Raw genomic sequence first — 16464 nt, 5'->3', positions numbered from 1 at the left:
TACGTGAACTTTACCCTTGCGGGTACCAGAACACTTAACAGATTTACAGAGAGCAGCACATTGATAACAATAAAATCATATATGGCGAAGAAAAATACCGGATATAGGTATCACGCTTTACAATGTTAAAGAGCAGAGGGGATAAATAAAAACAAGCACTGGCGTTGCCAATAGGTCTCGCAGTAGGAAAGTTGGAGCTATTACAATTGCAAATAACAATGCCTTTTATTTTTGTTTTCATTTTAAAAACATAAAGGGCTTTGTCATTTACAAAACCAATAGCTCCAACTTTCCTACTGTGAGACCTATTGTGCACTGCACAGTGTGGGTGAAAGTGGCACTGCGTGGGTGTGAGTGGCTTTGAGTGAGTGGCGTTGCGTGGGTGAGTGGCGTTTGCGTGGGTGAGTGGCGTTGCATGTGTGAGTGTTGCGTGGGTGAGTGTTGTTGCGTGGGTGGGTGGCGTTGGGTGGGTGGGTGGCGTTGGGTGGGTGGGTGGCGTTGGGTGGGTGGCGTTGGGTGGGTGAGTGGCGTTGGGTGGGTGAGTGGGGTTGCGTGGGTGAGTGGGGTTGCGTGGGTGAGTGGGGTTGCGTGGGTGAGTGGGGTTGCGTGGGTGAGTGGGGTTGCGTGGGTGAGTGGCGTTGCGTGGGTGAGTGGCGTTGCGTGGGTGAGTGGCGTTGCGTGGGTGAGTGGCGTTGCGTGGGTGAGTGGCGTTGCGTGGGTGAGTGGCGTTGCGTGGGTGAGTGGCGTTGCGTGGGTGAGTGGCGTTGCGTGGGTGAGTGGCGTTGCGTGGGTGAGTGGCGTTGCGTGGGTGAGTGGCGTTGCGTGGGTGAGTGGCGTTGCGTGGGTGAGTGGCGTTGCGTGGGTGAGTGGCGTTGCGTGGGTGAGTGTGGCGTTGCGTGGGTGAGTGTGGCATTGCGTGGGTGAGTGTGGGCTTGCGTGGGTGTGAGTGGCGTTGCGTGTCTGAAAGTGGTGCTGTGTGGGTGAAAATGGCGTTGCGTGTGTGAGTGGCGTTGCGTGGATGAGTGGCGTTGCGTGGATGAGTGGCGTTGCGTGGATGAGTGGCGTTGCGTGGGTGAGTGGTGTTGCGTGTGTGTGCATCAGCTAAGCCAACCAAACGTAAATATTCTGCGTGCAGTGGAGCGCGAAGGGCAGCACGAAGAGCAGCACGAGTCTCTAATGTAAAATAAATACGCTGTGAGTAGTGAAGCGTGAAGGAGACCTCGAGCCTTCAAACTGAAAGGGAAAAGGCGCGAGGATCAAAAAGCGACTAATATCTCATGCTGGAAACACATTATATGAAATGCTACTGCTGCTAATTAAATATAAATAAAAAGTGTTTAGGGAGTCACGGCTGCCGAGAGTAACAAGGCAGTGCTGGGAGGGGGGCTGTGCTCTGGTTGCACGGCCTGCGGCCGTGTGAAGTGATAAGACTTTGAAGTATGTCACGGCGCCTGAGGGGAGAGCAGAGAGAAGAGAAGGCGACATGCTGTGACGGAGGTGTGAGAGGTCTGGCAGGCAACAGATGGCCTGGCCGTGAAGCAGGGGACGGGGCAGCGCTGGGGAAGCCTGTGGGAGGGTGATTGATGCATTTGATGTGGAGAGGGAGGAGAGCCTTTTGCGAGCCTTGTGCTGGAGAAATGCTGCCTGGTGCACCTTTTGTTAAGTAGAGTCTAAAAAAGCATTTTAAATGCACTAAAGATTTATCAAGTCCCACTCTTAAAAGGCGGAGTGCTGCTACTGGCTGGGGAGGGGGAGGAGAAATGAAAGGAAAGGCTGTGTTTGCGGGGAGAGAGAGGGGAGGTGCTGGTGTGGGAGGGGGGAGTTGCTGGTGTGGGAGGAGTGCTGCTAGGGGAGGAGAAGCCCTGGCCGTGAATGCTCGTGCATGTTTGCTCACGTGATTCACGTGAACTGCAAGAAAACCGCGGCTGAAAGCCCTTTGGTTTGACGAGGATTTTGCCGACTTGAATTCTCGCTCCGCTCGATGCGCATGCGCGCATTGATAGGTCGCGAGACCTAAAAAGCTAAAATATCATTTGTAATATTGAAGGATCAAGCACTGTCAAACAGTGGGTAGAGTCAGGACAGATAATTTGAAAACAGTGAAGTCTCCGGTGAATACATGTTTAATTTTTGTAATTTAAAAAAATATATTGGCTGGTATAATAAAGGACCATTGGACATCATAAGGAGATACACTTGTTTTGTGGCTCTCCAAAATTAACCTTAAATTGAACCAAGTACCAAACAGGTCATAAAGAGCGATTCAATGTTGAAGTAAACAAATTGTTTGGACATTCTCGTTTATTAGAGAGAGGATCGCCTACAGCAATTCCTAAAGTGAGGTAGACCGCTCCAACTTTGTGGCATGATGGTTGTTTAGAGCTTGACGAGAGAGCGCATTATGAGGAAAGACTTGTTAAACATATGTGAAACTGTGCCCTAGTCAGTCAATAAGACTCAAATTGTCTCTTCTCTGCAGAGGTAATGATTTTGACATCAGTTATATATTGCAATATATATTATTGATTGAGAGTCCCGCTTTTGAGCTCATTTCCAAACAAATCCTATATTTTTCTTCGTTATCCTCTAGTTTCTCTTGGGTTGGTAGGTTAAATTGGCATTCTTTTGTAAATGTCATCTAGGAGTAAGATTTTGAAGGCTTTATTTTAAAACTGCAGCTTCATAAATGATAGAGTATGCGAAAACTCAAACGTTCTACCAGTAACACACATGTAAGCTTTGGCAGCTACAACACAGCTTTTATTCTACTGCGCCTTTCTACGTTAAGCATATTTTTCTTTTACTCTGTGTAGAAGTACTATAGTCGATAAGTAATTGGGAAAAAGGTTTTATTGTTAATATTTTCTGTTTTAATAAAATCTAAACTTCTGAGCACCTAGTTTGCATGCAGCAAGAATGACTTTCCTTGCAAAAGCACTCGGTTGCCAAATTTGAAAAAGGAGAAATAGCTATAAATTGTCAGTCTTTAACATTTTTTTCATATGGTAAATCTTATATAAGAATCTTCAAATTGCATGCGTATTTATTCATTGATTTAAAGTATCTTTATGCTTTTTGATAAACCAAATAAACAGTAATGCTCTAGATCACTTACACACACATTTATGCTGCTGCTAAGCAACCTGCTAATTTTTCACTTTATCGTGACATTACTTTAATTGATATTACTTTCTATGGTAAATCTAGACTGATTTTTTTCCCCTTAGTAAATGTTAATTAGTTTGACAAGATTAACAAATCACATAAACGATAAATATCACAGCCACGAGGTTTGACATCTTAAGCAATGTACCGAGTGGCTGCCATAGTTTGTGAAAGAAGACTACAATCATATCGCATCAGAAAACTAGTTATGAACAGAGCTTCAGCCTGGAGGTTGACACATAACCAATTAAGCAAAAAGCTTTCCATACAAGCAGTGACATTGCAATGAAACCGGTCAGTCTCTAATTGAAAGGTACATTAATGAGAGGGAGAAGGAGGAAATAAGACTAGGTCGCCCGCCTTAAACAAGTAATCAAGACACAAACCCAACGTGTCGGGTTCTGAGACCTAGCTTATGAGAATTGCTTCTGGCCAGTGCGGTCAGAAAAAAGCCAAAAGAAAGAAAAATTCCTTTCTCAAGTCCCCTCACTCACCAGGGTTTCCCCATGGTGACATGCTTCATCATTGGGGCCATCCCAGCTCTCTACGAACTGGGGCGTGCTGCGACTTGCAGAGTTATGTAGGAGCACTATTTTTGTGGAAGACTATGTGTGGTGCAATGTGTGTAGTGGAGTTCGTGTAAGTGGTTAAAAATACCGTGCCAGTTGGCCTCAAATCTTTTATTCTAGCTCCTTGGCAGGTATGGTTAAAAATGGGGTTGACACTGTGTACCTTTCTATAATGAGAAGGAAATCAGTGTATGGTCGACATGTTTCGAGCTTCCCCTAGCTCTTCCTCAAGACCACACAGGGACCAGCCCTGTGTTTGCCACTCCTGTATAAACCTTAATAGGAAAATAGAAATAAGGAAAAAATAGTGAACGCTGCTACTAATAAAGACATGCGTTGAAATGCATACAATTGCTAGTTCTCGTTGTATATTTGTCAGCGTGCTAAATGGCATATCATGATCACGAGGTAGGCGGTGTCTCCCTTATGAAATCTTCAAGATAGAAGACGTTGTGTCAATACACCTACTCCGCTTCCCCGCCGGACCGCATCTAGATCTAGTAGCAGCTTTCACTATTTTTTCCCCTATTAAGGTTTGAGGCCCACTAGCACGGTATTTTTAACCACTTACACCCACTCCACTACACGTTGCACCACACTTAAGTCTTCCACAAAAATAGTGCTCCTACGTAACTCCGCAAGTCGCAGCACGCCCCAGTTCGTAGAGAGCTGGGATGGCCCAAATAATGAAGCATGTCACCATGGGGAAACCCTGGTCAGTGAGGGGACTCAAGGGAATTTGTCTTTCTTTTGGCTTTTTTCTGACTGCACTGGCCAGAAGCTAGTTGGTGAGGCAATATAAACGACCCAGGAAGACTCCCCAATCCCGGTACTTCCATGCAATCACCCTGCTGTCTACCTGTGATTTCAAAGCGCATAATACCCACTAGTTCATGGAGGCTGAATATCTGATTTGGCTTCCAGTTTTTCCAGGTACCTATTCCAGTTGGTATATTGATGTGCCCCTCCTACCTTTGTTCAGAGAGCCCGATAATCTATCCATCTCTGCGTACGCCCACTTGTAGATGTCCTTTAACCAATCTCAGATTGGCAGTACAGAGACTGCTTTCTGAAAGAGATCATTAGTTATAGATTCCTTACCTTAGAATTACCCCCAGGCGTCAGACTGGATCCGGAGAAATTTTTTGTAGCAGTACCCCTGTGTGTCGGTAGACTCCGCGTTCGGCGTTGTGGTCTCCGGGATGATGTCGCGGTGTCTACATAGACGCCACCCAGCGCGCTGACGTCAGTTCTTCCTTTTCCGTGCCTGCCAGTGCAGATCTGGAGCGTGTCCCTAGTCACGTTTTGACTAACTCTTTTTCGACTTTTGTCGCCGTCTTTTTTTGAGTTTTGCGACTCCTGGTTTACGAGGGATGTCCAGTTGTTGTCTGCCTGGTTTCAATCCCTGTGACTCCTGTAACAAGCAGATCTATGATGGACATCAACATCTTGTGTGCCTTCGGTGTCTGAAGCGCAACCACGACCCGAAGTCGTGCTCTGACTGCTGGGCGCCGAACCTAACGTCTTTGCGGGAGCGCTCCGTAAGCTTTTGGATGCCTGACTCCGCTCTGCGCCGATCGAGAGTAAGGTTGCAGGACCGGTCGCGGAGCCATGGCCATTCGTAATCGAAGTGTTAGCACTCATTGGGTAAGTCTCAGCACATGAAGGCGGCGAAGAAGCATTCTCTATTCGCCTTCTCCCCGTCCGTCGGCCAATGCAACGTGGGACTTCTAGCGTCGCCGCTCCACGGCTCCGTCCTCTGAGCCCGCTGGGATGACTCTGCACCTCCTTCCCTTTCCAGGAGCCAGAGCGTTCCCTGCCCAGCTTCGTGCATTTTACGAAGCCATCCACTCCATCTTTGGGCTGCCCGACTCTGCCGTTATGCCTTTGGATCCCGTGGACTCTACTGGGGGCTCTAGGCCTTTGATGCCCGCGCCGCAGGACCCCCAGGGATCCAGACCTGGATCCGGATTGGTGTCGGTTGACCTCACCGTACCTTCCCCGGTGTGATTCCAGTTGCTATTCCCCCGACTTCTGCTGTGTACCCAGCTGGCGTCGACCCCAGCCTCACCCCTGACTTGGACACACCGCCAGACAGATTTCGACCGGCTTCGGAGGGTACTTTTGTCCCACTGTCTGTTCACCCTCCTGAAAACCAACTTGAAGAGCCAGACTGGAGTGAGAAGATGGGTGATGCCGGTGGTCTGGATACCTCCCTAGATCTTGGTATGCTTTCTCCCCCTCTCGTGGCTACGTAGGAGGGAGCCTCCTACGCTGTGATGTTGCGGAGGAGGCCCTGCGCCTCGACCTTTCTACGGTGTCGGTCAGGACTAACCTCCGGACTGAGGTGCTTCAGCAAGCAGCAGCCACTTCGGAGACCCTGCTGCCTTTTAATGAGGCCCTCACTGACCTCCTTCTAGGCACTTGGTCCAAGCCCAGCACAGGGACTCCTGTGGACAGGACGATTGCCCAACGCCACCGCTTCGGGCGACCCGCTTTTCCTCTCACAACACCCTACCTTGAGAGCTTGGTGGTCCAAGCCTCCGCCTCAAAAGGTGCATTCCCTACAGCTCCCCAGATAGGGAATCCGAGAAGCTGGACCATCTTGGGAAGATGTATTTTTACGCCACCTTAGAATTGCGATCGGTGAACACTGCATGTCTCTTGGGTCGTTACACACACACAAACACTGTATGGGACACAGTTGTGCAAGTGCTGCCACAGTACCCGGACGAGGACCGGGCTGTGCTCACCCGCGCTGTTGCAGAGGGTCAAGACGCAGCAAAGCTCACCATCCAGTGTGGGCTGGATACCGTGCTACGCCTGGCTGTGGTCCACTGGCTTCTCTGGGGTTGTCCAATCGACTCTTTTGCACATGCTTTTTGATGCCAGTTGTCTGTTTTCCGACAAGGCATTCAATGCGCTCGAGCGATTCAAGGACTTTTGGGCCTCGCTGCCACCTCTCGCCCCTGCAGTCTCTTTCGCCCCTTTCGTGGCTATGGAAGGGGTACACCACCAAGTACCCCCCCAGAGCCACAGACCTGCGCAAGGTAACCAGCATCTGCGTGGCCGGGGACGTGGGACCCAGTGTCGTGAGTTTGGGGGCCAATGTACAGGCCAGTCCACCAATGACCCCCCTGCAGCACCCTCCAAGCCTTCCTAGTCTGACTTTTCAGGTCCACCAGTTGCTAGTGGGCAGCAGGTTCCGCCATCACCTCCCCCAACCAATGGCGCATCATCACGTCAGACATGTGGATTTTGCAAATAGTCTGACGGGGCTACCTCCTCCCTTTCGAGACTACACCTCCCTCCATACCACCTACACCATCTTATGTTAGAGGATCATTTGGCCCTTCTCTGCCAGGAATTTACGTCTCTCTTGCCAAATGGAGCTATTGAACACATCCCTGTGCCAGAAGTAGGTTGTGGTTGCTACTCCCACTACTTTCTGGTACCCAAGAAGGACAAAGGCCTGCGTCCTATCTTAGACCTCAGGGATGTCACCCGCTTCCTCCGGAAGCTCAAGATGTTCACCTTGGCTCAGGTCTTGTCTGCCCTCAACCCTGGAGACTGGATGGCAGCGTTGGACTTGCAGGACACTTATTTTCGCATCCCCGCCTTGCCTGCCCACTGACGCTACCTATGGTTCACGGTAGGCCACAAACGTTTTCAGTTTACTGTGCTCCCCTTTGGCCTTACCAGCGCCCCTCCGGCGTACCTCCTGCTTTCACTGGGGTCCACTATCAACATGCCGAAGTTGCACCTGATTCCCTCTCAGAAGCTTCTTTTCAGCTGAGCAGTTCTGGACACAGGGCAGTTTCGGGTCTATCCTCATGAGCAGCGAGTCCGGGATATTTGGGCTATGATGCCAATGTTTCACCCTCAAATCCGGATTTCAGTGAAAATGACCCTGAGGCTGCTGGGCTTCATGGCCTCCTGCATCCTGCTAGTGGATCATGCCAGATGGCGCCTGCGGGGTCTGCAGTGGGACCTATAGTTCCAGTGGGCGCAGGGGAATCTTTCTGAGGTCGTGCAAATCTCGGAGGAGACTTCAAGTTAGTTGCAGTGGTGGCTCAGGAATCAGGATGGGGTCAGCAGCAGATCCCTCTCTCTTCCCCAACCAGAGTTCAGTCGTGACAGATGCGTCACTTCTGGAATGGGGCGGCCACATGGGGGAGGCGGAGATCAGAGACCTCTGGTCCCCGGCGGAGTCCGGACTCCACATCAACCTTCTGGAGCTCTTCGCGATTCGTCTTGCACTGAAGGCATTCCTTCCTTCTGTCAAAGGAAGAGTAGTGCAGGCGTTCACGGACAACATCACTGCCATGTGGTACTGCAAAAATGAGGGCAGGGTAGGGTTGTGGACCCCATGTCAATAAGCTCTTTGCCTTTGGACATGGCTGGAACATCAGGGCATATCCCTGGTGGTTCAAAGCCTGGCAGGTTCCCTGAATGCCAGGGCGGACAAACTCAGCAGCCAGTGAATGATGGATGAAGAATGGAGTCTTCACTTGGAAGTGGTGCAAGGTTTCTTTCAGCAGTGGGGAGAGCCTTGGTTCGATCTATTCACCACCGAAGATAATGTGCAATGTCAGCAGTTCTGCGCATTGTAGTTTCCAAGGCGGCACTCGCTCAGCGACACCTTTCGTCGAGAGTGGAATTGCGCCCTCCTGTACGCCTTTCCTCCTGTACCACTACTATCCAGAGTGCTGAAGATCAAGCGCAACTGGGCCTGTCCACAGAGTCTGTTAGCCCGAGCTCTTGAGCATGGCCATTGATCCTCCGATCGGACTGCCTCTTCGAGAGGATCTTCTGTCGCAGCAGCAGGGGACGTTCCTCCACACTAACCTGTCCAGTCTCCACCTCCTTGCGTGGATATTGAACGGCGACCGTTGACAGCTTTCGACCTTCCTGCCGAAGACTGTAATGTCATCTTATCTGCTTTGCGTCCCTCCACTAAAATGGTAGACGCCTGTAGATGGAACAAATTTCAGCATGGTACACAGCAAAGGCTGTGAATCCCCTTTCTGCCCCTCTTTTAGACGCTCCTCTTCATTCTTTCTTTGGCCCTAAGGGCTCTGCTCTGGGCACCCATAAAGGCTATCTTTCGGCCATTTCAGCCTTCCTTCACCTTCTTGATCAGCCTTCTCTTTACAAGTCCCCTATTAACAGATTTCTAAAAGGTATTACTCCTTCTCCTTTCGTAATGCCTCAGTGAGACTGGAATCTTGTCCTCTCCGTCTTATTTTATGTGTGCTCCCTTTGAACCTCTACATAATTGTCCTCTCCGTCCCCTTACTTTGAAGACTGTTTCTTGCTTGCTATCACCTCTGCTCGCAGGGTGAGTGAGCCTCAAGCCTCATCTTCCAGACTTCCCTTTCTTGCTGTCCATCCACACAAAGTAGTCCTTCATACTAGGCCCTCTTTTCTGCTCAAAGTGGTTACCTCTTTTCACATAGGTCAGACTATCACATTGCCCACCTTCTTCCTGCCTTCACACCCTTCCAAAGAGAAGGAAAGATTCCACCGTCTGGACCTAAAACGTGCGCTTTCTTTCTACCTTGACCGCACTAAAGATTTCTGGGTGGATGATCAACTCTGTGGGTTATGTGGGTGCCAAGAAAGGTCGGGTGGTGCACAAGCGTACCATCTCTCGATGGGTCGTCCTATGCATGAAGATCTGTCCTTCTTTGGCTAAAAAGGAACCTCCAGTAGTTCTGCGCGCCCACTCTACCAGGGCGACTGCAGCTACAACTGCTTTGGGAAGTGGAGTTCCGCAGGTAGACATCACCAGGCAGCCACGTGGGCATCCCTGGACAGTCAAGTACTGAGAAACTGCTTTTTCGGCCGTTCTGTTCTCCAGGACTTCCTGGTGTAAACTTAGTATGCAGACCCACCTTCCGGGGTTGGTATTGTTGGGGTATCTATTTAAGGTAAGGAATCTATAACTAATGATCTCTTTCAACTGAGAAAGTTACTTACCTTCGGTAACGATGTATCTGTAAGAGACATACATTAGTTATAGATTCCTTACTGCCCCAACCATCCTCCCCGTTCTGCAAACTGACTTCTAGGGATAGGGACTCCCTTACAGGGCCCTCGTTTTGTGTACCAATGGTCGATGGCTTTGCACTTCTGGCGTGGAAAGTCGTGTCGGAACGGGCGTCAGCGTGCAAGGGCAACGTCTAAGTAGATGGCGCAATGTCATCCCAGCGACCACGACGCTGACTAATGTGGAGTTGACAGACGCCACCTACAGACGCGCAGAGGTACTGCTATGAATACATTTCCCAGATCCAGTCTGACTTCTTGGGGTAATTTTAAGGTAAGGAATCTAGGACATTCTGTGAATTTACACATGCTTGGTCTACTTGGACCGGACCATCAGCCAGAGTGGACACCTAGTTATTTAGATCTTTCAGCGTTATCCAGCCCATTAGCTCAGAGGCACATTTCATAGCTGCCAAGGTTTCAGATTTCTTATGTATACAATTTCACATTGAAGTTCTTCCCACAATAGTAAAATAACCAGACAGTGCTGTACACCATATGCAGGATATCTGCGTTGTCCTCCATCCCTTCATCTAGGGCATTTGTTAGTGATTCCCGGTACAAATTACCTATTCTCCTCAGGGTCTATTAAGTGTGGTGTTGGTAGTTAAACTGTACACGTGGAGTCTTGAGATCCTAGCTATCAAGTTAGCATTGTTTAAAGATGTCGCCCGTTCTTCAGGTAGTAATGACCCCACCAGTTGTTCCCACCAATCTGAGAGATACTCTGTTTTTGTGTTGGAATGCTGTGAGTGCCGCATACAAGAGGGTGACCGCTTTCTGCAAAGACTTGCGTCTGTAATACCTGGAGAGGCCGCAAGGTTGCAAGCTCCTTGGTGCCCAGCCTCCAGGTGCCCGCAACCCGGCGCACCAGCTCATTATGTACCAAAAATGTATCTCTGCCTAGATGGTGCATCTCACGCAGGTTGTCCAAGACTACAGTGTCCCTTGTGCAGACATGCTTCCCCACACCCGAATATCTGTGAACGACCAGGGTCGTGTCTTGTCTCAATGTTGCACATCCTTGTGAGGACCACAAGGCAGTTCCAGAGAGGACGGTGGTTTCCCTGAGCTGCTTCCGTATGCATGGACCAGAGGGCTGCTTTCAATAGTACATAAGTGGTAGCTCCACTACGGTCCGTTCCCAACAACCAGACTAGGATTGGGGTCCCACCCAAGTGATTCCTGACGCCACGTTTTTCTGGGTCTACAGTCCCTGCCAGCCACTTCATGTGCCATTGCAATTTCGCAGCTGCATAATAAAGTTCATACTTAGGGGCACCTACGTTAGACTGGTAACATCTCTGTTGACACTGCTTTTCCAAGATGGCGGATTCCTGTAATGTGAAGTTGCAGTTCCCCAGGGTCTCCACCCTGCATTACATAAATGTATTTGGCACATTCTCTGTGGCTGGTTCAAGGCACGCAGTGTACAAATTCGTGATAGTGAATCAAATATTGTTTAAGGTTTGATGAGTACAAGTAGAATACAGAGTTGAACATAATGGCGGGAGTGCAGACAGTTGTAGAATTGAAAGGTTGTAGAGCCAAGAATGTTTGAATGGGAAGTTTCATTTGGCAGTTGCTGGTTCATGTTTGCAGTCTGAACTCTGCTGTTCAGGTTTGTTGATGCTAATACTGTTGTTTGCTTTGCAGACACCTGTGAAAGAGCCCAACAGTGAAAATGTAGATATCAGCAGCGGAGGCGGCGTCACGGGCTGGAAGAGCAAATGCTGTTGAGCGTCGCTTGTCCTGCTGTAACCTTCCACTGCCCTCTCCTCCTTCCCTCTCTTCTTGCTTCTAAAGAAACCACTCCGCCCCTATTTTAACCCTGAAAGCAAATATTTCAACCCTATCATCTTAACAAAAACTCACTGTTCTTCCATTTGACTGCTTGCCGACTATATCATTTTCTTCACGATGTGTAAAGATGACGAGAGAAATCATGTCTAACTCATTTTAAATGTACCTCTTCAGCTCACCACTACATGTTTTTGTTGTACCGTAGTCCGGTTCTTTTCCATATTAAAACGGAGTACACGATTTACATCCATCATTTCAACTTTCTTCTGCAGACAGTGTAAGAGGGTAAAAGCTAGATTTACTTATTTTGTATTTGCACAAAGGTGGTGTTTTTACCAGTGTTTGTTCGGGTCGTCTGGATCCGTAAAAGTGCATTGGCAAAAAAGTTGCAAAATACCACCCACTTTCTAGTCCGTTTTTTTAAGCACGATTATGTCAAACGTTTATTTTGTGCTGTGCCTTATGGGAGTTCAACTTTAAACATATAAATATATATCTTAAGATATATGTGTGTATGTGTTAATCCATCAATTGACAATTATGAATACGTGTAAACCCCTATTTTGGGGATCAAGGGGGTAAAAGGTGATAGAAGCCTTTGTGGAGGGGGTAGGGGGAGACATGCCAAACAGATCTATCCCATTAAAAACAATTGAAAACCTCCTTTTGTTGTTGCTTTACTGCAGTTGTCGTGATGTAGTGAACTGAAGGTTGAAGAGCTGGATACACACATTACAATTGTAGTAACTTTCTGCACCCTTTGCTCTGATCAATTAATCCAGGGATGTCCCTGATGCTTTTTCTTCACTACATGGCTTTTTGTGTTTCAGCATGCTGCATTCCAACTTCCGTTTTCTGTTGTGGTGTGTGTTTTACACTAGCAGTTTAAGCAGAATATTGCTCTGAATGGGGCTGGTGTTAGACCGAAACTGACTTCACCAAAGTGCATCCTACTAACACACCAGCTTGCTTCTGCCTGCCTCTGGTTATTTTAGAGGGCGATAGTTTTGTTGCATGTGGTGGTGGTGGTTTACTGTGAAGGGTCGTGTGACTGGTGGCGTTCATTTTCTTCATTTGGTGATGGCCAGATTTTGTAACGAATTGAAATGCTTCTTAACTCTCAGAAAACTCGAAATAGTCTGTGCAGTAAAATATGCAACATCCCCTGTTAATAAACTGTAAAAAGTTGAAGAGTTCTGCCCTCTTTTTTTTTTTTTTAAATAGAACGGTTTTCATTCTTGAATTTTCAGCACCATTATTATTGAAACGAGGACATTTGTTTCCAGGGTGGAGAATGTTGATTGCCTTACAATGGTGACCTGACTTTTCGGCTTTTAAATAAAGTTCTGTTTCTGGCCTCTTAATATTTGAGATCTTCTCCAAACGTTCTGTAAATATTTCAGAGATTAATTCATTGTCATTTAACTGACAATCGTTTGTTCCCTGCCCCCTCTTTTGCATTTAGTAGTGTCAGGTTAGGCTTACCACATACTGCTTTTCTTGAAAAATGTAGGAGTGCCTGCTTAAAAGTTCTGTCTGAGAAATCTGGGAGAGTCAGAAGTGTTTCACAGTCCCAGGGTCTGCACATACTATTCTGAGCATGGTTCAAGTCACTGTCATAGCTGCAGTTTCAGACGTTTCTGATTACCCATTGGCTGCTGGCATGTAAGAATAAAAAAGGCAGTCAAAGGGCCAGAGTGAGATGAGCCATTTTTTTCTTGGTGTCCATCCATTGGAAGGATATAGTTAATGGATACGGAATTCTCCATAAGTATACACTGTGCAGTTCCCGAATGGTAGTTTGAACTCTGTTATGAGTGGAACATATGGAGGTCAAACACAGCAGTAGTGTTTTGTAGCATAAGCCCCCCACCGCCTATTGGTAGCATGCTTCACCATTGGGATGTGCTCCTCGTCTGGGTGGTGCTGCGATGCACAATCAGCCCCTCAGAGGGACTCTTTGGCAGAGATCTTTTTCAAAATCAGTCTTCAAGTCTGAAATTTCGGACCTAATGTGTATGCAGTGTAGATCGGCCCAAGAGGGAGAGAGGAGGAACATAAAATTAATTAAAGGAACCCCCATGAGTGGTCCATTGGGCATTGCAGCAACAGCCCGTTGAGGAGCGCAGCCCAGTGATTAAGCATGTCACCAATTGGTGGGCGAGTGTCTGTGCTCCAAAACATGAATGCTGTGCTTAACATCCATACGTTCTGCTCATCGTAATTGAGTTTGAATTACCACTCCGGAACTGCACCCAGTCAATACTTTTGGGGAGGAAGTGTTATTGACTGATCAATATCCTCTCTACTTAAACTTGTGGGATTCTCCCTCCATCCCCTTCTTTCTAAACACTGCTATGAGGCTAGCCCCTTTTTGGTCTTTTCTTATTTTCTGCTGTAATGGAAAATCATGGGAGACTGTAAGCTCTTCGGGGCAGGAACTAGACTTGATCTGTACATCCTATAGTATGTTGGGGTGCTATATGTAAACTAAAGTTGGTTGCTGGGGTAGTTTTTCAAAGATCGAATTATTCACTGCTTGTGTTTGCTAATTTTTGTTTTTTGTAAGGCATAACTAAATCAATGTGACCATGTTTCGTTGGATTAACCTTTCTGCATTCTCTGCATTAGGTACTGCAGATCTGCTTCTTAAAAATATTAGGCACGCACATTGTTTTCACTTGTGAATGATGCACTAAATGTCTAACAAAATGCATCCTGTCTTGGGTGTGAAAAGGTGGGTGGGGATGAGTAGAAAAGCGGTATATAATTAATTATGAATTAACAGTTAAAAATAAGCATATCAAGTCAATATAGCACTGTACAGTTGAGAACTAGTTTTAAGGATTTTTCTTTTTATCTTCTATAGTAAAGCCTCAGCTTAGTTTGCCTTATTAAAATGTAGGTTTTCAGTGTTACAAGCTGATGTTTTTTCTTATCTGTGGACATATGGGAAGCAAGCAGAGAAGATGTCACAAGGAGGGGTGCCTATTGTCTTCTGTGACCAATTCAACATTGTATTAGCCAATGTGCAGCTTCCTTGCGTGCCTGAAGTATTCACGTTCAATAGAGTGGAGGACTGATGTGGATCAATAATACAGTACCTGATAAGGGTGCATACCACATACTTTTTAATTTCTGTTCACTCACTATAAGCACTCTGGTTACCATCCAAAATATGGCAACCGATCTCCTGCCAGATTCTCCTGGAATGGACGCAGGCCTTTTGAGTGCATTGATGAAGTGACTGCATCAGTCAGAAAGTTCCTACGACTGCCGAATTCTGAATGTAGGCCATATTGGTCCGATGTTTGGAATTCTGGTTCTCCCCTCCTCCCCGCTCCACCTAACCTGTCTGGAGCCATGTTCTGTTTTGATGAGTATTTATTAATTTGTACACCTGGCTCAACATCTTCAGCCCCCTGTAATTGGGAGGATGCTCCCAGGCCCACCTGCTCTGTAAAACTTTTAATGTTAACCTGTCTACAAACTGCCTGTCTTGCACTTTCATTATAAAATGGTATTTTTCTTTTTTTCCCCTTTACATTTACTGATGAGCTCCATATTTGCCATGTCAGCAAGTCACTGCTGTTTCTCGTGTTTATGTTGCAGATGTTGTGCAGAGTTTAACTAAGTTTTGTATCTGTTGATGTGACCCCAGCTGAGTGAGAAAAATGAAACCCTAGGGCTCCCAAGAAATTAACTGACACGGTTACCTTTCTGTTAAGGTATAAAGCAGGTAGGCCTGCTCTGTAGACTGTTGCTATCTGCTTTATACTTTGATGTTTTGTTAAAGAAAAAGGGAAATTGCAGTGTTACCTTTTTGTGTAAACTTTGTTTAAAGCTTGGTTAATTTGCTTATTACCAGCAACCCTCTCTGCAAACCCAATGGGTTTCTTTGTACAAACTACTTTTGCAACCCTTCCTCTTGGATAGAAGAAACAAACCACGCCACTGGGGCTAGTTGCCTCGAAGTCTTGTTTCACATTCTAACAAGTTCAATAAACTAATATTTCTGAGATCGTCTACTTCCTACTTCTGTTAATATGAAGACTTGAGTTTCACCTCCTTTTTTTCTTTTTGTTAACTTGATCTGTTGCCCACAAATATAGAAGTTGTTACACATGAAGTTCAAAAGGGGCATCAGTTTCTGAATCTTCTGTTGTCCAGTCTTCGTTCTTTAATAGACTCGCATGCTTCAATTATCCCAGTTTTCTTGCTGGGAGTCTCACAGTAATGGCTTAAGTAAGCAATGCAATGCTAGATTGAGCTTTGAAAGCTTAAAATGACTACTTTATTAACCTATTCACATAAGTTGAAAGCAACCAAACTTCCATTGGCTTGCAGACTGATAAAACACCACACTCTTAAAGGGCCCTCATACCCTAGATTATCTACCCCAAGTCATGAGAAAGGAGTCTCCTTGAATTCTGCTCAGTTTGTTCCCCTAAGAGACCCTTTCCTCATGACAAAGTCCATTTGAGCACTATTTACTGCTTTTCCTCACCTGATGTGTAAAAACAAGTGTTCAGACCATTTGGACCTCAGTGGGAAATTAAGTCTACATTACGAAGGCCCTCATAAGGAATGCATCTACTGCCTACTTCGTAGACACAAGACAAGAATTCAAGATGTGACGCACCTTCTTAGCGAATACCCAGAATGACAGGGAAAGTAGATCACTTCTATGACTACCACAGATCAAGGCCAAGGAGACGCGATCTTCATAAGATGATCAGTAAGGTATGTCAAAACCTTCCACAAAGGCCCACAAGAGAGGTCGTCTTCCGAACATTTTCCAAAGCATTCCATACATAGATAATTTTCTGGTTAACCTAGGAGGAAGATGCAAAAACATAGAGCAGAAATCACCTAG

General features: G+C 46.8%; 1 protein-coding gene across 1 annotated transcript in view; it reads left to right on the top strand.

Moving 5' to 3' along the window:
• RAB10 (RAB10, member RAS oncogene family) overlaps positions 1 to 15607 on the top strand; it is a 274897-nt gene extending 259290 nt beyond the window's left edge. The window contains exon 6 of the mRNA XM_078650018.1: positions 11442 to 15607. Within this exon, the coding sequence (XP_078506144.1) occupies positions 11442 to 11525 (84 nt within the window). The 3' untranslated portion in view covers positions 11526 to 15607. The remainder of the gene's footprint in view (positions 1 to 11441) is intronic.
• Positions 15608 to 16464: the final 857 nt, after the last annotated feature.

Source organism: Lissotriton helveticus, chromosome 6 (genome assembly GCF_964261635.1).
Source record: "Lissotriton helveticus chromosome 6, aLisHel1.1, whole genome shotgun sequence".
In the NCBI taxonomy this organism is placed as follows: domain Eukaryota; kingdom Metazoa; phylum Chordata; class Amphibia; order Caudata; family Salamandridae; genus Lissotriton; species Lissotriton helveticus.
The sequence above is the reverse complement of the archived record's forward strand: the minus strand, read 5'-3'. Positions and strand labels throughout refer to the sequence as shown.